This window comes from Halichoeres trimaculatus, unplaced genomic scaffold, assembly GCF_033239565.1.
Source record: "Halichoeres trimaculatus isolate MK-OKI-2021-1 unplaced genomic scaffold, fHalTri1.1 fHalTri1_scaffold_3, whole genome shotgun sequence".
Taxonomy (NCBI): Eukaryota; Metazoa; Chordata; class Actinopteri; order Labriformes; family Labridae; genus Halichoeres; species Halichoeres trimaculatus.
The window spans coordinates 34,990,184-35,012,701 of NW_027437181.1; the positions used below are offsets into that span (position 1 = coordinate 34,990,184).

Below are 22,518 nucleotides of genomic sequence, written 5' to 3' on the forward strand. Positions count from 1 at the left end.
TCCAGAAAAAACACCATGAACAGACACCTTGCACGCTGAATCTGATGCATTTATTTTGTATTAATTGCGAAAATTCACAGTACAAGAAAATTGGAACCATCAAGCGATCAAACGACTGAACCTAAGCAGCGGTTGTCAGTATATTTGAGGTATGCGCGGCGTGCTCACGCACGGGCAAAGAGATACACCATCTCGCACACACATACATCTAAACATAGCCCAAAATGTGTAGAGAAAATATGTCAGAAAATGGTAAAATGTGAGCCTACAGCATCACTGAATATTCAGACTACCCAGGAAACTAGCAAAAAATCGAACCTGTTCTGAAAAAAATAACAATGGACGAAAGTCTTGGAGCAAATGTGCAAACAGGATTGACAAAACATGGGATTGAATTTATTTTTTAGCGTGTGCAAGTTTTCGGACCTAAAAAAACCCTGACTAAGCGTGCAAAGGCCTTAATACTGAAGGCCACTATTTTTTATTATTATGCTGTAATAGGTATAACATCAAAGCGAGGCAAAGGGAACTTGACATCTGTGTCATACATTAACACTCATACACACAAGCATATTGTTGATATGTCCTTCTGGCTCTGATATTTACAGCAATGCTGTCATTAAAGTGTCAAGGTCCCGTATATAGCTTAAAGCTGCGTTTTGTTCTATTCCTACCTTGAATATTGTTCAGCTGCCAACACCAACATCACTCCTTCTTAACCAGGAGGGAGCCCAGGATGTTCATTAAGGCTCATATTCAGAGACTATCAGTCTTTGTACAGGAGATGTGACCATGCAGGTATGGAAAGCCTACAGGCTTGATCAAGGAGCAATATGGAGTTTGCTGATACACTCACATGCATTTGGCTTACAATCATTACAATGCACTCAAACCATCAGGGATCATTATTTTGCTCGCCTCAAAGCTACGCTACAAACTACAGCTCCAGCAGCTGCTCAGACATAGACTAATAATCCAATCCTGTTGGAGCCCACACAGTGTCAAGGAATCAGTTAAGCCTCTGATGCCTCTGTGTCAAAGATAAAGAGTCTTTTTGATTTTTTTTTTCATTGTTAATTTTAAAAAATAAACAAATATCTCCTCACCCTACAATAAAACCAAAGAGTTAGCATCCCTACAATATGGTCCCAAGCTTGTTTAAGCAGCAATATGTACATGGCACTACACACGTGCCTTAGAGCTCTGATCACTCGTCACTGCCATGACAACGCTTTTAAGAAACTTATTTGTCTATTGCTGATACGGCTTCCATCCATTGCGCGTTGATTGCATACTCTCTTAGCCGTCAACTCACACAAGCTGAGTGTTCAGTTCAGCGCCTTGCAGGACTGCCAGAAAACTAGAGTTGGGAGACTTGATCCCCCTTCCTTTGATAAGCCTCTCCTCGCTTATTTTGAGCTGTAATACCTTAAACTTGTTGACTCCTGTTCTGGATGTGCTCAGTATGTCATGAGTTGTTACATTCAAGCTAATTACGGTTTATTTTATTTTGAAATTCACTGGCTCTTTTTAGGTGGTTTACATGCACAGCTTCCTTTCCCGTTCAGTCTACTTTTTGTAAATTGACTTATCACAGCTCCAGCATCCTGCGAAATTAGGAGGCTTTCAAATTTGCTGTGACCTGCAGGGAGCAGGAGATGCAGATCCAGTGTGAGTTGACACGTTGGCTTGAGTAGAGATCTATCTGATTTAGTTCTCTGACATGACGGTAATACTGAGGTTTCTCACCCCCTTCTGTGCTTAACTCAGGGTGTATTCACACCTGGATCGTTTGGGGCAGTTGTTCCAAAACAGTGGGCAGCCCCCCTGAAAGTTCGGTTCGTTTGGGCATATGTGAACACAGCAATCGTGCTTGGATGCGGGACAAAACAAGTGGGTCAAGATCGCCAAGAAAAGGTGGTCTCGGCTTGCTTCCATTCGAGCCCTGTAGCGGTTCCTGTGCAGTGAGAACACAAATGCCCCAGCAAGCGACTGACTCACAACTGTGGCTCACACTGTAGTGAGGGGGGCAGTAATAGAATAGAATAGAATAGAAAATACTTTATTTATCCCCGAGGGGAAATTCAGGAGTCACAGCAGCAATCAAGCAATAAGTAAGAAAGTGTATAGAAAGTGCAAAAAGGTCCACAAGAAAATAGATGGCGACATCCCGTCCACCACTCTCCAGCCCAGCCAGTCTCCACCTCCACAGGGTCCAGGACTGAGCCTCCCCAGCAGTCTGTTCAGTCTCTGTCTCCTGGATCCTGTCTGCTCACAGCAGGCGAAGCTCCTCCAGTGTGGCGCCGGCGTCTGATGTCAGCTCCGTCAGCCACGTCCGTGAACAGCATGATGCCGCTGGGTTAGCACAGCTAGCTCGTCCATCCCACCAGAGATAGATCCCACGTTCCCAACAACGATGGATGGAAGGACAGGTCCACGTCGTCACCTCCCAGCTCACATCCGAGAACCAGCACGTCGTCCTCACCTCCTCCTCCTCAGCTCGAGGGAAATCATCAAGCCTTACACTAGTTAGCATTGACATGCTACAGGCATGATAATAATGAGTTCGGTTGGCAACGGCACAGTCAAAACAGTAGAAGAAGAATGAGTAGATGACTCAACAATGGTAGAAGAAGAATGAGTAGAAGACTGAAGAACAGAAAAAGTGAGTTGTAGGCTCACATGGAACAGCCAGGAAATATAATGCCTTATTGAAATAACGGCACATGTTGTTCATATAGCACATTCTGGTACATGAGCCAGATAAACGCTATAATGCAAATTAGCCACACACGTTGTTTATGCTCCATGGTGGATAAGAACATGAACGAATGAACAAAGATAGGGAAACTCCCTGCCTTCCGGGTGTGATTTCTGACCAATGAGAGAAAAAAATTGATTGCACGTGACATTTGTTTTACAACTTTGGACCGCAAGAGACTTTTGCCTTGTGAACACAAATGAACCAAGTGCCAACCGCTACAATTGTATCATTTTTGCCCCTGAATTGGAACAAAGCAAACAAGCCACAGGTGTGAATACACCCTTAGTTTGATATTGAGAGAACCTCAAGGTCTGTCCCTAAATGATTACAGTAATTGACGTTTTTGAAAAGTACCAAATAATGGATTCATAATGTTTACTTATCTCCTTGCTGGAATAAATCACTTTGCTCTATTGGTTTGTTTGTTAGTCTATGTGATTGGTAATCTGACTTCTTCTTTTCACCACCATCCCCATGTTACCACATCCTCGCTATTAACAATGTGTGCAGTCGCTGTTGATTTGAATTCGAAACGTAAACATCCTTTTTTCAACGGAATCCAGATTCATTAGTTCCCAACAAACAACAAACACTTTTGCCTCAGTGTAAAATATTTCTGTAGATTAATAACATGTTTTCTCTTTTCTGCCTGCAGTTAGACAAACAGCCTCTCAGATGTGTTTACTCCCTTTTGTTAAGTGTGTCTGGCATGTAACCCAGTGAAGCAATGACAGGTATAAACGGCAGAGCAATCAGTGCACCGTGGAGCGCATTACACAGTATGCACCAAGTATGCAAATCTGCCTCTCAATATTGTGAAACATCATGTTTGTGTGAAGCATTTTAAGATGTAGCAAGAGAAAAACCTCTCACTCAGTGCAACTGTGTTTTTTTTTTTCCCTCAGCTCAGACTCAACGTAAGAATTCCTCAACATGAAATCATATTTGCTAAACCTTGGAATGCTTCAGAATATGAAAACAGAGAGCTGAGCGTCTTCTCTTCCATCTTAACTCCCTTCAATATTTCTTCCCGCAGGCTGCATGAGGGATTTACGCATCAATGGTCGCTTCATGCCACTGGACAGCCAGCCTCGAGATGGGGTTTCCCAGGTCAGCGTGCAGGGCCTGTCCCCTGGGTGCTCGTCTGACTCCTGCAAGAGGAACCAGTGTAGCCCTCCCTTCACCTGCGTCGACTTGTGGAGAGTACACGAATGCAGGTACACACGAAAAACCAATAAACATCAGATGTAACTGCAGTGTTGAGCACATTCAGGCCTGACAACATGCGTTTAAAGCAACTCACTGAATCTCTGGAGTCATTTTCATCTTGTGACTTTGGGAATGTTTCTCTCCATAACCACACAGATGAGCTTTAAAACGGTCTGGCCTTGACCGACTTCACAACACTGGAAAATTGCTGAAGAAGCAACCCTAAGCCTCTATTTGTTTAAAGGCTTGGGGAATGATTTGCCAATTCCATACATGGCATTTGGTTGCATATAAAGTGTTGCGTGTTCACAGAGAAATGGGCTTTAAGCAGGAAGAAGTGGCAGCCAACCAGTACTCAGTTAATGTGGACTACAAACAGGAAATAAAAGCCAGGCTGGCATGAGAGGAAGCAGTTGCCAAGTGACAAATGGAGTTACAAAGCACAATCAAATTATTTAAAACAGATAAATTATGTCACCAGTTCAGGGGACTTTCAAAAATATGCACCTCTTCATAAAAATTTCATGACAGTCAAATGTGTTGGCCCAAATAAAATGGAATCATTAAATATATAAATGAAATAACAGTTTATTGGAAAGAACACAACACTTTTGATATCATGAGTCTTGAAATTGTCATTAGTTATTTGACCAGCACCAAACTGACTAAGGTTGTGAAAAATAAATCCAAGAACCAGACTCCAAACATGTCCTGTCACCTAAAACATACAGGTTGTCTAATTATACGAAACACACATTACTGTTTGTTTATAACGATAAAATCAGAGCACAAAAGTAGGAAGCAAACTGATGAAAAAAAGAAAGAATAGTGCACAGTCTTAACATTCAACTGATAAACATTATTGTAATTGGCCTTTGCAATACAATCAATGGAGCAAGAAAAGAAACAGAGGATTGTCTTTTGTGGAGTTCAAAGAGGGGCAAACCATCAGGCGCCCATGCGTTGAGCCTTTCTTGAACAGCGGTAGTTCCCAAACTTTTCAGCTCCCACAATCAGAAAAAACACTTTGCTGATCAGTGTAGAACAAGACTTCCTATGTTCACATATTTCTGTTTCCTAAATGAATCAGCCTCCGCCAACACCATCACTATCTGGCTGAGCCACCTCAGGGGTCCTTTGGCAACAAAGAAAAGCAGAAACAAATCAAACATTTTCTGTTTTCATGGTTTTATAAAATGAAACCCCTAACATTGTATTTTTACAATTAAGTATGAAATTTGTAATTGTGAACATTTTTTTTTATCATTTTGGAAGGCCCCCCATCAATGTTTTGCAACCCCACGGGGTCCCTCTGTTGTACAGAGCGTTAAGTGACAACGAACAAGAGAATTTTGGCAAACACCCACTCAGAACTCAAGTGTACATTCACTTGTTTGATTTTTGAAACATGCCTTCCCATGATAACATAAAACACCTGAGAGTGCTGGGGTATTCATGCAGGATTAGTAATTAGCAGTTTAACTTTGTAGTGAAAGAACACCTTAGAGTATCATGAGCATGTGTGCGTAGTATAAAATAACAAACAAGAAGATTTTGTGGACCCAACTTTGAAAACTTTTCCTACACAAGGCTGAAATTCTCAGCAGCACAAACATTCTAATCGGTCACTGTTGTTATTTCTCCTCTCCTGCATGGCTATTTGATGAGGTTATAATATGTCTCAGTCACTACACAACAAGGGATATGAACTCACCATTTTCAGAGGATTGGGGAATCGCTCAGTGACAGACAGCTTTATATTTTCCAAAATGTAACTCTTTTTGGAAAGTTTGCACTTTTGGTAACCAAAAACACAATTTCTGTCTAAATGACTTCACAAATGAATTATTGGTAGTTAACTAAATTCTACTGAAATCTATCATAAGCTACACCAGAATCTCACTAGAAAGTCTGGGATATGGAGAAGAAAACCATCCCCAGCTACGAAAAAAAAAATGCATTTATGTTTGCTGAGGTTTACCTACATCATGCTTTTTAGTCAGACCGCAAACTGAAAAATCTGACCGAATTCCAAATTTGATTTATTTTATTGAATTCAAAAAGCATATGTAAGTGACTTCACTGTTTTGAAATTGAATGTCTTTTCTTTCTTTTTTTCTTTTTTTTTTTCTTCACCTACTTGAAAATTCAGCTCTCTGTTTATCTTAAATTCAAACATTCAGTTTTGGTTAAAAATGTTGGTTAAATGGAATAGATTACCCTAATGTAAGCTAACTCTTCTCTTCATATTGACTAAAGCTATGCTTTATCATCAATAACAAGCCCTAAATCGTAAAAACTTTTCGTGTAATAATAATAAAAATTTGTAAATGTGTAATAATAACTTTTAAAATGTAAGAAAATCCAAAATGTAAAAAGTTGCAATGTGGGTTTTCTAACATTTTTTAGATTAAATATCAGACTCAAGGCTGTTGTTACATTATCCACCAGTTTTTACTCTTCAGGCTTTATTACATATTTTGGTTAAACTCCTGGATCCCAAGCACTTTTTGAGAGTTTTTTTTTTTTTTTTTTGCTCCTATTATATTTTTACTCACTGTGGTCTCATATTTCTCCATTAAGTGAAGTGCAGCACGTTTATAGACGCAGGACAACCATGGCCAAAGGCTGATGTAACTCAATTATGTATTTCTGTAGTGTAACAAAATTTGAAAGCTGTAATTCATTAGAAAAAAGAGAAATGAAATCGGATTTTTTCTTCTTTTTTTTTTTGGTTTGTTTTGTTTTTTCTTTTAATTTTAAATAAGGTGGGAGTATATACAACACACTTTTAGGTACCCTGAGGCATAAGGAACACAGGGAAAAGTGATGTGGTTCTACCATTACAAAATCTACACATTCTGGCACCTAAGATAAGCTAATTCGAATTTTAGGCCGGTTTTTGCTTCTGTCACATTTTTACTCCCTGTGGACTCATTTTTCACTGCAATATGAAGTTCTACACTTTTATGAGGTCAGAAAAATCAGGGCTAAAGCCAGATGTAACTGAACAATGACTCAGTTACCCAACAGAACTAGGATGCAAGAAACTATTCAAAAAAGAAAGGAGGAAATTAAATGGTTACTCTTAAACAATGAAAACTGCAAACAAAACACTTCATCCAAGCCTTGGATCGAAGAAAAGTGAAGTATTTTCAGTTTTACAAACTCTGTACACACAAACTGTTGCTCATTAGTGCAGAGCAGCCCCAAGCTGAAACATGACACCAGGAGGATGGAAGGCAAATTTTAAAGAGTTATTTACATTTAAATACAGGACATATATAGATCATCCAGGGCGGCTTGTTTAAAGCAGTAAAGAGTGTAGGATGATTTGTTTTTTTACAGAATTGATCTAGAGCAAACAATTTATTTTCTGCAGATTTTCAAAGAGGACGTGAATAAACAAGATGGGGATGGCAGTCTCACAAAAATTATTGTTCTTTCCAGCCGTTTTTCGGCATGATGCTGACATTACGTGTGATACGTTCAGAGACCGTCGGAAACTTGAGAATCTGACAATAACACCACCTTTACAGCTTTTTAATAGGACAAATGGTTTGTAAATGCCAGGCGTTTGAGAATGAGTGTGTTTTTGAACCCGCTCTCAGGTTTACAATTTGGGTTGTTGTTACATTTCAGGCCCTAACAAGACCCCAGTAGTTACAGAAATTCTAGGACTTAAATTATTAGTATTATTTTCTAGGTATGAAGATACATATGAATAATTTTAAGTTTAAAACAAACCTGATAATTCACTCCCTGGTCTTCAGAAATCATGGGAATGGTACTATCTCTGCTCAGGTGAGGAGCACAGCCACAGACAGATGTGAAGAAGATTCCCGTGAATCTGTGTCTCTCTCCCTCACAGATATATGTATAGTTTAAACTTGCCCTACATTTAGTATTGGCACCCATTATTGTATCTTTATTATTATTATATTTTATTTTATTTTGTTTTATTTCATTTATTTTATTTCATTTTATTATTACTATATTTTATTTATTTATTTATTTATCGATGTGCTTTGGCTGGCCTGGTTGTTCATCGCCTTTTCCTGACCACTACAGAAATCAAAGATGTCTGTGTTATCATCTCCCACTGCCAAAATGCTTGAAGGTCATTCCAAACTGTGCTCATTTAGTTTTCTTTTCAACTTATTATCCACTCTTCGACAAACGTATGAAACTCTTTTAGCCTCATAGTGATGAGCCTGGCATTGCGTAAGCTGATCTCAGCGCTGTGATGGGAATGTAATGTATTTTTTTTGAATTGTTCATATGGTGTCACAGATTTACTTCAACTGGCTGTTACTTGTTTGTGGGTGAAAAATCTTTTTGAAATGTCTAAATTAGCTGAAAATGTACTAAATGAATCATTTGGATCACTGTACAACACAAGATGAGGAAATAGTCCCAGCTCTGGCGTTTGTGAGGAATAATTACCAACAATGAGCCAAATTTCTGAGACAGTGAAGCTGTGGGTGCAGTTTAAAGAATTTTGGTAAATTTTACATCTCTGGCAAGTACCAAGAACAAATTTTATCTCTGGTGGTGTGTTTCTGTGGTAAACATGACAAGTGGCTTCCCACAGAGCACTAGACTATACTGCAGCAAAAGTTGAGCCAGGAGAAACATTTTGCCACAAAAGCTCCAGTGCTCCATGATCTCTATGGTCTCATTCATAATGGATGAGGAGGCAGTGTAATTGTCAGTCTAAACCTGGCCTTAGAGAGGCTTTTAAAAGTTAAAACCCCACAAGAGCCAGTGTTTTTCGCATGAGCCACGTCGCCTGTTAAAAGGCAATGAATAAGGAAGTGAACCCCATCTGCTTCGTCACTGAGCTGAACACCTCAGCTGTCGGGGTGAAAGTAAAAAGACTCTCTGACAGTGATGGGATCCACACTTCTGCATGGTCAACACTTCACATGTGTGCTGCTGTATGACTTTCTAAACGAGGAAGAGTTTGTTTGTCCTCTGGAAATGGGAAATGCACTGAAAAGCTGCAGCGAACCAACATTCCTCTCCTGTGGCACAGACCGAATCAAACACCGAGTGCTCTTTGCCACATGCACTAATCTCAGCAATTTTTCTGCCTTTGAAAGCATCAGCCTCCATTCAGCAAGTGCAGCCTCCTTGCTTTTAATATTGCCTTCCCCTCTTTTTCACTCCTCTGATCCACTCACCCACATCATCCATCCAACAGCCTTTTTCTTTCCTGCACAATGGCTCTCATCCCCGCACTCCGCCCCTCATTTCTTGGTGTATGGCTCTCATCTTGCTCACTCCTGTTCCTGTTTTTTCAACCTCTGTGCTGCCACACGTGGGAAAACATACACAGCTCACACACATTCACAGAGTTTCCAGCGCTGTTTCCACCATGAGTGCTGAGTGCCTTTTTCTGCCTTCCTCACCTTGACCTGAACCCTGGAAACTGATTGGTGCTACGAAGTGTTGGCAGTGAATCATCTGAGACATCGTCGTTTGATACCTTGTTTCCAGGAGCAGCAGTTTAATAATCAAAGAACTCAATAATGCAGATGGATTTGTTTTTCCTCTCTTTTCATCAAAGCGTGACATAAATTAATATGTATAATTGAGTAATCAAACTCGTTAGCATTTTCTTGCATTAATTTGTTTTGAGACCTGGACTGAATCAAATGTAGTCAGCCTTCAGAAACTTCCAGCAGTCTCTAATTACAGCCGATAATAAAACACTCAACTGATATTTCCTAATCGTCGCTAATGGTGACGATAGCAGAGAGTGAAGAAAAGAAAAGAGGAGAACTCAGATCACAGTGACAGTCAGGCTTTGAGTGTGCAACAACTACACAGACTCCAACCAGGACTAATGAAAACTGATCACGTGAGCCTTTGTTACGATTTTTACAACTAGTCCACAAAGTCCAAAATAGCAGGCCACAGTAAAGGACTTAAATAACATTGAGTCTTCTTAAATGGTCCGTGTTTGTTTTGGTAATTGGATTTTCAATTCAGAAAATGATATCAAAAAAACAAAGAACGAGTGGTTATTTGATTTTCGTTTTCAAACTTAGAAAAGAAAATTGAAAAAACTGTTGATTTTCATTTTCTATGTCCAAAAACAGAAAATGAAATGTCAGAAGACAAAAATGTGAAACCCCACCTTTTTTTATTTATATTGTACAATGGGAAGTTGCCTTTAAAGTAAGAGCGCCAGTCAGGATGGTGCTGTATAGGCCAAAACTTGGGTGACCCCAAACAATGGCAGCTTTTCATTTTGATCCCTAGAAAGACTACATGAACCCTTGAATATATTTAGTCTGCTTGCTAAATTGTGGGTTCACTGTCAAATCAATAAGTGAAATATACATAAAATACATAAAAATCACAAGCTTTTAATCTTAATTTTGGTTTGTAATCTTATATAAGCTTAGCTATACATGACCTCTACAAGTTTGATGATGTAAGATACTAAGGTTGAGACAGTAACCTGACGTTTTGCTTCATGGTAAGGCTGATGCTAGTCCTTAGCACTGATCCAATTCGTGTCTCTGCAGTATGCACTCCTTACATGACACCCCTTCATCATCCTTCTTCCATGTGTAGGTCCTGTCCGGAAAATTCAATACAAAACAAGCACGACCTCCATGTTGAAATCGGACAATGCAATGTGCATGCTATTTTTTTTTCTTTTTAAAAAAAATTTTGTACCATAGGATTTGTCTGTGTTGAGATTGGTTTTATACCAACACGTGTTCTTTAATCAAATTATTTATTATGTGATGAACAGGCATAGAAAATACCAGTTAAAGTTGGAAAACCAATGATTCCTCTCTCCATAGTCACACACGTGCTCGCACAGCAGCACCAAAATTCTTCTTCTGCCCTACACAGCACCATCTTGACTGGTGCTCTTGTTTTGAAAGGGAACTTTCGGCACAAATTAAAACACAGGCATTTTTTGGTTCCTGTCTTCTGGTATTTTATTTTTCTGTTTTCAGAAACAGAAATGGAAAATCAAACAGTTTTTCAATTTTTTTAAAACTAAAATTTTAAATTTTAAAACTTAAATCAAATAAACACTTGTTTATTGTTTTTTAATATTGCTTTCTGAACGGGAAATCCAAAATACACACAGACCTTGGACAAATAGTTCTGCTATTATTGTTCAATTACAATGAAATAAGAATAAAATAAGCAACACGCACAGATAGCCACAGATTTCCTCAGGACTTGCATGAGAATGAATGTATTTTTCCTCTCTGAAATGCCGACAGAGGGATCATTGAATCCTCAGCTCAGATGAGATGCTGCATCTCAAGGGGCTATCTTTTAATACATTCCAGTTCAAAATTCAAATTCAAATTCATGCTTACTCAAACAAGGTTAGGTTGAGTTCAGTGATTGCAATGGCCCCTGCCAATGACTAGCTTGAAAACTCCACATGGAAAACAAATGGGAGACATCACAAAGACTGCGTCCATTGTCACTGCAATCTGTAGTTACAACAGAGTAATCACAAATGGTGTCTGGAGTGACCATTTAAGCGATGATTTACTCAAACAAGTAGCTGTGTGACAAACAGTGTATGCCCTGTAAGTGACTTGTGTCTGGTGAAAAAAACCACATGATACATGGACATAATGTCCATGTCAGTTCAAAATATATCAATAAGTTCAAAGTTTGGTATAATGCTAAAACTCTCAGTAAGACACTGCACAGAATCCCTTGTGATTATTTATTACTGCTTAGGAATGTAACAGACCTCCCACTTCTTTGCCAGCAACCAGCCAAAGACAAACAGTTTGACAAAAATGTCAATGAACATGTGATTTTACCAGTTTAAAGAGGATTTATCTACACAGCTTACAGATGTTCCTCAGACTCCACCGTCGGTGAGGTTTCAGTGTTGGCAGAGTCTTGTCAGACTACTTAAAGTTCCAGTGACTGACATCCTCTCTGCTATCTGTAAGAGCTGTGATATGAGGAACACGAGAGAAAACTCACAGTGACCTTGTGTTTTAAGTGATGAGTGTTTTTGAGTAATAAGTAACCAGCAAAGTGACATTACATGGTGCAGCTTTAGTAATGAATGAATGAAAGTACAAACAGGGAGTGGAGCTCCCAGTAATGAGGCGTAGTGAAATAATTTACCAAAGCTCAAAGGACGTGTAATACCCATCAGTGCACTGAATTACAAGGTAAATTAGAGTACGTAAACACAGGGTTATAATTAGAGCACAAAATGACCTGGTCATGTTTACTCAACACAGAAACTCTCCCCTCAATTAGCGTATCTTTTTCTGTGTCTTATTATGAATGCACAATTGTATGTGCACTGACAACCTGGTGCATGGTATAATTGAATCTAAACATTGCCCCACAATCAAGATTAACTCAGCAGGATGTATAGATTATGATAAGAGTACAACGGGACATCTTAAACCTTCAAAATGTAAAAGCTAGAGTTGAAGAGAATTCCCAGGAGTTTTGCAGGAGATAATTTATTAACCCTTCTATCCTTATTAGTTTTATGGTAAGATAAATTACTGTCCCACTTGGGATTAAATGTTCCTATTTCATGGTAAAGTTGAGTCAATACTTACAAGCATGAACAAATCTCCAGAGACCAGAGGCAAAAACTAATCTCTGATGTCATCAAAATGTACAGCCTGGAGCCGCTCCACAGACACTGAGTGTGATTCTGAACTAATGGGCTCATAAAATGTTTGTTTGAGCCGTTACGCCCAAATGAGCTTTTAATTATAGTGGCGCTTTCTGAAGTGAGGCAGAAAATGTGCCCCTCTGTGCATAAAATCATCCCAGTTATTGCCAGTGTCTCTGTCAGCATTTCCATCTCCTGCAGTTCATTCTCCGTAGAGGCGAACATGTGCTAGATCACTGATTAAGGAAGAGTAATGAACTTTTTTAGCTCCAGGAAATGGTAATAAACATTTTCCTGTGTGTTTATGTGCATCTTTGTTGTGTTTCTATAATTCTTGGAGTGTGTATCCTGCTTTCCCTTATCATTAACATGAATATAAAGCAATAATCCTTGATGCAGATTTTCAAACACTTTCATGCTCATAGTTTATAGAAATCCCAGACTCTTTCTGTAAACTGATCAAAATGAATCAGATCTTTACTTGCTGAAGTGAAGTCACTTAATAAGGATCTATGAACTGGTCCATGACACGTGTCATCCAATCAGAGGGAAGGGGGTTTGTGGAGCAGGGAGTGGGTAACAAAGTGTTTCATTTACACCAGTGCGAGATACATATACTTTTTTGAGTTGTAAATAACAGTAAGCTGATGCAGAGGTACCAGAGTGGAATTATTAAACCTCAAAAATAAAACTATTAAAAAAAACAATAACCCCTTTTTAACCTCTACCGTACTGTATCCACCATTGTCTTTTGACACCTTTGTTACCGCATGTCTCGTCGGAGGCATATTTCATGTTCATCTTTTAAATCTTTGATGGATTTTTGTTTAACTTATCTCTTTATTTTTTTTAGATGTCCTCCTGGCCACATGATCCGTGTGAACGGCACAAAAAAGTCCTGCGTCTACACCCTCTGTGCCACTCGTCCCTGTCATCGAGGCACCTGTGTAGCCCAGTCACCATCAAAATTCACCTGCCACTGTCCGGAAGGTTACAGAGGACGCCACTGTGAGACCACGCTAGCCATCTACCGTGACGATGTTGGCCTGAGCTTCAGCTCCCTCTTTGCCATCTGTATCTGCTTCATGGCCTTACTAGGTAGCTATTTCGTCTACTGCATGTTGCACGTTGAGTTTTGAGGAGTTACATGACCAAAGACCTCTTTTTTTTTTTTTTTTTGTACATTTGTTTGAACGTGTGATTGTGTGTTCAGTTTGTGGTTTGTTGTTGTGATCTGTGCGTCTTGAACCAAAGATAAAAAGAAGCAGTGTGGAAGAAGAAGCCAGATCACGACTACAATTATTTCTATTTTTATAGCAACACTGATAATAATACTACCGCGGTGTGGACTGCGTCCCTTTTATTTACAATCCAGATTCCCACCATGGTGTCATTAAAACCACCCAAAACCCAAATCTCTCCACCTAAAACTATTTGAAAAAAAAATAAATAAAAATAAAAATAAAATAAACCTGAGATAAATTAAATCTGTGACAATGATTAAACTAATTACAAGGATCTGAAACATACATGTATGCCAATTTAATAACTAGCGGCAATAATCCTTCTAACCCAGGCTCCTCACTGTCACCATCTGTGTCTGAAAACTTTTCCTAGCCTGGACTGTAAGTCGAGGCAAAATGTGTGGTTTGGTGGCTGCTTCAGCGTCGATAACACCAATGTTTGAAACCATTGTTTTACCAACAATAAACCTGAGCTTCCCCCTCGGCTTTCATACTGATCTTCCAGTTGTGTAGGATGCTTGACAGATAAGAATCCATTACTATTAAACGCTAACTGCTGTGAAATAAACGTGACTATATTGGGGAAAAAAATGTCTGCATAAATAATTCAAAGTCAACAAATTATTATTTTTATTAACATGCTTTGCTTACAGGATAACTAGATGCTATTGGTTATGCAATAGTTATGGGGCTTGAAAGGGTGAGGTGTTGTTTTTTCTGAAATGTAAAAAAAAAAGTGTACACTGAATGTATTGTCAATTGAATGATTTTGAGGTTTTAGGTCCAAGGTAGGATGAAGTAGTGTCAAGCCTTCTTTACATTGACATCAGTGTTTCCCCTGGGTTTTGCATGTGTGTTCCATCCTCACAGAGAGGGCACTGGGGGATGCTTTGGGTGGTGTTTGTCCTGGCTCTCTATTCGTTATATGGAGTGTGTTTGTCTGTCTGTGTAAATGCGCGCACGTGTTTGTGTGACTGTGATCGCCTTGGGATGGAACTTTGCTGTGCGCAAAACAGCGCAAGGACAAATATGAACAAACAACATCCCATCATGTAAATTAGATGAATAACTTAAGGCTGTATAGTCTGTTAGATTAAAAAAGAAGGTATAGAACTGATACATGAGAGAGGTAACTCTAAATCAATTCTGTTGAGATCTGGCGCTATAAGGAAAATAAAATCAACTCGACTTCCAGGGGGGTCAGGCGGCCCCCCTATACAACGGTAGGGGAAACAATGGACACTAAACCTCTATGTCTCAACAAAGCCCTGCCATTACAGCCTCTTTCAATTTTACACAAAGTTCCACAATATGGTGATACGTGTGCCCCACTTAATACGCAGCCCTATGTCCTTTTTTGATAATCAAAGTTGCGTGCCTGTCAAACTTGTGTTGGTTCACCCAAAGAAGAGGCAACAGTCTAGTGACAATGGCTGAGATGGATGCAGCTGTAGCTCTTAATGTTTCTAACATACTATGCGTGTAAATCACAATACATGTTGTTTGTTGTGTTGGAGCCCAGCGACCTCATTATTCATGTCTATCTACTTCCTCTTTAATCAGCTCATGCTGAACGTCAAGGTGTACAGAGACATTCTGAGTCCTGCTGAATCCATCTGCAGTCCGATTGCAATCACATTACCTGGGTGTGTCAAGCGAGCTTTTCTTAGTTTGTTCTCAGTCTGACTAAGCTGTTTACATGCATCTTAATAGTTCGATCCCATGCTGACCAAGCTCAGAGTCTGATTTTTTTAAGCTGCATGTGAGCGTACTGACTGTCTTGACATTGTTTTATGGCTTGTCTAAAGCATAAGAGGTACAAAAACAGTCAGACGAGTAAACCACTCCTGACGTTTAAATTGACCTTATTTCATCTTTGCTGTGTTCCAATCTCTGATGCAGACCCAGTGGCAAGACGTCAGTACATGTTCAGGAACATGTCAGGCTGAAGTGTTTCAGTTCAGTTTGACACTGCTCACTCTTTGTTTGCTAAAAAGCTCATTGCTGCCTTCTTACATCAGACTTCTGTTAGTCCGTGTCATCTTAACCATGTTGCTCCAAGCAAACTGGACATGGTTTCCTGTACAGTCAGGCTCTCTCCACTGGAAGGTCAGAAAGTCTGAGGAGAAACCAAAGGTTAGGACGACAGTTTCTAAACTCCTCTAGTGCTTTAATACAAGCACCTGGACTGGCCTGTTGTTGGATAAACTGCAGACACACACTGGTATCTGTTTGTCTTTTGTTAAAGATCCTCTCTCCCGTCTCTCTGCCTGTCTGTTCACACTTGTTGAATATTCATGTGCCTTTACCTTTAGCTCTGTTTTGTTATTCCTAAAGGATTCGCCGCAGAGAAAACGCCTCAGGCGCAGTCGTACATGGAGAATAAGTTGTCAGTACAATGGCATGTTCCTCTTGTTTAATTGAGGAAAATAAAACAGAACAGTAAAGAGCAGTGTGAAACAGAGCACCGTACAGGAGATGAAAAGGGATCAGAGAAGTAAGATTAAAACAGGACACAGACACAAAACCAGGAGAAAAACAAAGCAGGAGCAGTAAGACGTTCAAAGCTGAGGCAGCGGGCTGTGCAGAGCGAGGAGGAAAGCAAGAGACACATAACGCAGAGGAAGATAGTGTCAATGTCACACTGCTGTCAGCCATGTCTGCTCCTCTCATTGTCGATTCAAGCAACACCTCCTTCCCGCCCTGAGACCAGACAGACAAAGTTCAAATGATCATTTCTCCCCCTCGTCAGCTCCCCTGCATTTCCACATTATCTCTCCTCAGCCTCGGCTTTGAGCTCATATTAAATGTGGCATTCAACCTTGATCCTGCTGAGGCTTGGTTCTGTTTTAAGTGATAATTACTTGATTTGTAGGCATATAAGGCCCTGTTTACTCAAACCTGCAGAAATTGAGATCAATGCTCCTGAGGCTTTGCTAGTAATTTCAATCGGTAGCTTTCTGTGCTGAATCGGTCAGGCATCTCTGACTCTGAATTTAAGTAACAGCAAGAGACATTTTGAATGCCTTCTTCAAATATTGCTCATACAGACTCCAAATGTTTGAATAGCAAGAACAAAAAGAGGGGAGAAACTCTCCTGACGCAATGGGCTGTTCTTTTGAGAATGTTATGAAGATTAAAGACTGAAACCCATCCTGAGTTGAAAGAGAATGGACTATCTCATACTTATTAATCGGTCCAGTAGTGTTTGGTGTGCTCTGCAGCAGTTCTGGTTGTTAATAACTCACAGTCACATGTGTGAAAATGGATTTGTTGATCGCTTTCATTTAAGGTATGCTCACAGATGTCCATAGAGATGGCGGTGTTTGTGGATTGTTTGATCGAGACTGAAACGTGAGCAGCACATACGCAGTATCACATCAGTGTCACATTCCCACCAGGGAATTGTCAGGCGGTGGCTAGGGTCGGCATTGTCCAGAATTTGCTTGACTATCCCTGATGGTCTCCAAAGTCCTAGACCATGGCTGGCATGACTTGTTATGGACACACCACTCAAGTCATCATAACTATAGAGGCCTACTTTGAATATGACCCTGTGAGGACTTAATAGGTGAGCTTGAAATCACTTTTGTATGTTTGCCTATTCATAACCCATGTAAAATGAGATTTTCAACGCAAAAACACTATTCCTCTGTATCCATGGTGGGGTCAGATCTTCCAGCAGAGTTTAGCAGTTAGAAGTGAGGATCAAAAACTGTCCTTTTTCTTGAAAAAAAAAAGATTTCTTGAATTTTTTTGTTGTCATGGTGGATGTAGTATCTTTTTCTGGTGCCTCAGGCCTCCTGCAGGCCTTGTCGGGATGGGCCCCAAATTCCTCTGCCTCAACGCTTCATAACTGAATTTTCTAATACCTTAATCTTAGACTTTTGAGGGAGAAGTCCAATCAGCCAAGGAGTTCAGTCAGCCTGAATCCAAAAAAACTTTATTCAAAACAAGCCATCTTGAACAAAGCGGGCCTCCCAGGTCCTCTTAACCTCTTAAGACCCATAAAGACCCCAAAATACCTCAGAAAAACCTTCAGTAAAACTTCTACTGACCCTAAAAAAACACTCCAAGTCAGAAGTAGCTTCTTTTGTATTCTGGTGTTGGGCTTCCCAGATGATCTGTAAGACATCCCTTTCCTCAGTACAACGTGTTGATTGGCTGTTCTTTTCTGAGCAACAGAAGTTGTCCTTCTTGGGTCCACGTTTGGAAGGTGTGCCTTGGTCGTCAGTTTTGAGTTCATAGTAGAAACTCCTGTTGCACCCTGAATTGGAGCAGGTTCAGGTTCAGTGTCCTCAGATGTATCCATGTTATTTCTGTCATAGCAGGCCTTGGACCTACATGTCAGCTGACACTGATGTGGTGATGTCTTCATTTGTCAGTCAGAAAAAGGAAATCTTTAAATGTGACAATGTTACTCAAAATCCAGATATCCCTTAATGTCTTATTGATATAATCAGCAACATTACAACATTCAGCAAGCTCATCCATTGGGTAGTGTTCAGCTTCATCCCCCGTATTCTTGAAGACATTGAAAGCAACGTCTGTCACCTGTCATACTGTTATTTACGGTTCTGTTTACTCCTACCCCAAAGCTGAGGGGGCAGGGAGGACAACTGGCAGCTAAGTTTAAACTGATAGACTGAACAGGAGAGTGATAGAGTACGAGCTAAAACAAGGGTTAATCTGTTTGTGATAGTGTTTATTCCAACCCACATGCAGCAGTTATTCTGCAGTGGTCTGTTCAAACTTGAGAGTCCATCAATAAAATGAAGAGTGAGGTTATGTTAGCTCTGCTTGGTGAGGTTGGAGCTTGTAGATAAGCATTGGTGGGACAAAACCAGGATTCACACATTACACCTGACTACAAACTAAGTTTACAAAGTTTGATTGTTGCCACATTTCATCCATTACCCTTAAATCGCTACAAATCAATATATCTGATCGCTTTGCAACCTGGGAAAGTTAATCTCAAACAAATAAAAGTAGCATCAAAAAGAAGATCTGCTCTCTTTTTGTTTCAAAACAAACATATGGTAAATGGAGGAATGGGGAAAGGAGTCTTTATCCTGGAGAAAAAGAACAGACCACAGGTGTCACTGCACTCACCAGCAAACGGATACTTCTCACAGAGAACAAGTTGGAAAGTTTGAAAAACTATACACAAGTATATCTGCTCTGTATTTCATTGCAGTACTTCAAACTAGAGTCATACCTGTATGCTAGTTAAAGGCAAGCTACTCGTGCTGCACTGCTGTAACATCTCCTAGAGATCAGGAAATTTAAGTCAAAACTCCTTGATGTTTTAATGTAAAGTTAATCTACTGAGATTGATGAGTTTTTGAGTGATAGTGCTAAAAAAGTACAATGCAATACATTTTACTTTTCATGTCTTCATCTATTCATATTAGATTTGTGAATTTGCTACTTGTGTGTTCAGTCCTCGTCTGCTCAGACTTATCCAAAGTTGAGTCCTGAGTTTGCTCTGTGTCTCTCCTGTTTATGAGACCTGGAGTGAGGCGAAGCACATTCAGTGACACTGTCATGGTCCTCTGGGGTTTAGAGTTCAGAACAAAGTTTGGAGCTGAGAAATGTCAGCATGACCACGCACAGGTCTGGTCATCTGTCTCTGGATATTATCAATGATTTATGAGTTAGCTCTCTGAATTTATCATGTAGTCTGAATATTGATTTAGCTTTCAAAAACTGGAATACATTTATTCTGTTTGCTCATCTGGATTTTATAAGTTTGCTGCCATGGTCAAATCTGAGCCTCTCTTCAGCTGCTCCTCCGGCTGTTTTCATGCGCTCTGGTGGCATTTCACAGTGTCAGCATTGTTTCTCTGTATTTGTTGATCTGACAGTGACAAGCTCAACACCTGTGCTTTCCTGATTTGTGAGATTATTTTTCCTGCGTATAATCCTCAAAGACACAACAGTAAGAGCAATTATTTTAATGGTACTAATATATTTTCACACCAAGAAAATTTCCATAAACAGTAAGTTACTTTAACCAAAGTTTAGGTCTTTCATACTTGCCATGTATTGGTTGTAGCTCCAACTAGATACAAGTCATTAGTTTTGAAACACATCTGGCCACACAGTACTTTTGACAATGTGTTGAGATTTGTTACAAACTGGTAGAAGCCACCAACCTGAGGTCGAATGACCTTGGCGGTGAAATGATGGCGTCTTGTGCCTTTTTTCTTACCACTCAGTACTTCACGTCCACATCACAGGTCCACCACGTACTGCTACATATCTTCATCAGGAGTTGCTTGTCCTTAAAAGTGGCAATGAAAGGCTGAGGCCAAGGAACAGCCTGCGGTCTAAAAATGAGATGGGTATGCAGAACAGTTAAAGCTGCAGTTCATTAAGCGTCCACTAGAAGCTAGCTGCAGAAACACCTGAAACATCATACACAACAATTAAAAAAAAAAAAAAAAAAAAAAAATTCCAGCAAAACAAACATGTCTATAGTCTGGTTCATTTTTTACAACTTATTATTTTCTGAGTTCTTTAACTTAAGAGCTTTGCTCATATAAGGGCATGGCTAACAGGAACACAGTAGCCGTCTGCATAGAGGCACAGGAATGAAGCTAGGTCGAGTTCCGCATTTCCATTATGGCACCCACTGGTGATGGGTTTCAAAACTCAGTGACAGGCACAGATGGGTGATGTCACAGATACCATGTATTGTACAGTCTATGGCTGACACCAGTCAGAGATGATGACACAGCTGACAGTTAGATCAGTCTCTTCTCTCTATGAGCCATTTCTGCAGCGTGATGTCAGCACTGTGTCTGCCAAGATATTAGTCCCATTTCTCTCAGATATAACGCACCTGTGTCTTGTGCAAATGGGAGATGCAACAGTCAGAAAAGAACAAGTATTTTTCATGTATACACGAGGATAAGAATAACCAGATTTCTCCGTGTGCATGTAGATAACACCTCTTCAGTAATAATCAGAACCAGGATGAGGCTCATAGCCTGAACACTCAGGTCCATGGAAATGCACTGTCTGTTCACACATCATGTCTTCTTATTCTGTCTTGTCATCTATTCAAATGTCACGTCTGACAACTATTACATTTTGCCTGCACATGAGCGGTTTGTGCAGATGCTCCCTGACAGAGTTAGCTGGAAAAGCAGCGGTATGTATTGTCATATTAACAAAGATATGAAGAATGAATAGTTATTCAAATCCAAGAATTCAAAGGATTAAATAAAATTTTAACAAAGAAAATTAGAAAAGATACTAAGAATACCAACTTCACTAGTCCTCAAAGAAACATTTGCTTTATGCTCAAGCTTGAAGTTTGGTTGTTCTGAGCTCTTAGTTTCTTTTCAATCATTCCCTTTATAATAAAAACAGGTGGGCACAAACAAATCAGGTATCTAAAAAACTAAGTCCCAACAGTTTACAGGAAATGATCAAGCTTCAGCTATATGTTAGTAGGTTAAGAAACCAAGTTGAGAGGACCAGTGTTTGATTAATATGTAAAATACATGTATGTTTGTTTTGAACATATTCATTGTCTTTGGGTTGACTGTGAAGATGCTGCAGTGAGATGATCGTTGTTTGTGTGGTTCATGTGCATGTTATTGTTTTGTCTTGTTTGTACCATCTTGTAAGTTGTTAGCCTGTTTTTTTCATGAACTGATTGCACAATAAACTCACCTTGAGTGTACAGCACACCTTTTGTTTATTACAAACTGTAGAAATAGTTGAAACACACTTAAACCTACCTACATACATCTGAATGATTCATTTCTGTGGCTTTATTCTTTCAAACACGACCGCTCTCTTGTCAATGGATCATTTTGTGCAAACTGCACATGTAACAAAAAAATGGAGAGTTTACAACGTTTGCTAGCCGTTACCTCTGTGGTTGTAGTTTTCTTCACTCCTATTTCAATGCTTATATGAAAAATGTACCAGCACCATCGAAAGTGATACCACTAATTAGGATAGTTGTAATAATCACAAGTAATATGTATGGTAGTGATCATCAACTGGCGGTCCGCTGGTTGAATCCAGCCCACCAAGTCGTTCAATCCAACCTGCGACTGGATTCCATAACTGTAAAGACGAAAGAGAAAATATCATACGGTCCACACTATTAAAGTAACTGAAAACAGCAGCAACTGAGACTCTTAACCATCAGTGATCCTCACCATTTATGACTCTTTTTAGGCTAGATTCCAAAATAAGGACAGACTCGCTGCATTGTTTAACATTTATTGTATCACACAGTACCTTTTTTTTTTTCCTTTCTTTTTTTTTTTTAACACAACTCTTCCTCGTGCCTTTGATTTTTCCCTGCTGGGCCTCCCACTGCTCAATAGGGGGAGAAAAAAAAAATCAAAAATTGATTCATAAAGATTTTATGTTTGACAATCTCAAAATTGGGATTGGGATTGGGATTCTTTGTCAGATTCTTCACTTTGGTTTTTGTTTATAAAGTGGACTAAAGCAAAGTTATCACTTTCCTCCAGCAGAGGGTGAAATTCTTCTTACTAACTTATGTGATATGCGTTTTATCGGAAAATATGTCTCCTGATGTTGTCTGTAGACATTATTATCATCATTTAACTTTTTTGTCTGGTTTGGCTTTAAAATAGCCAACAAAAAAAATCACAAAAAAA

The 22,518-nt window shown here is 39.5% G+C and overlaps 1 protein-coding gene across 1 annotated transcript in view; it reads left to right on the plus strand.

The window, feature by feature from the left end:
• LOC141787560 (neural-cadherin-like) overlaps positions 1-22,518 on the plus strand; it is a 477,836-nt gene that overhangs the window by 429,952 nt on the left and 25,366 nt on the right. The window contains exons 34-35 of the mRNA XM_074666057.1: positions 3,801-3,981; positions 13,474-13,718. Of these exons, the coding sequence (XP_074522158.1) occupies positions 3,801-3,981; positions 13,474-13,718 (426 nt within the window). The remainder of the gene's footprint in view (positions 1-3,800; positions 3,982-13,473; positions 13,719-22,518) is intronic.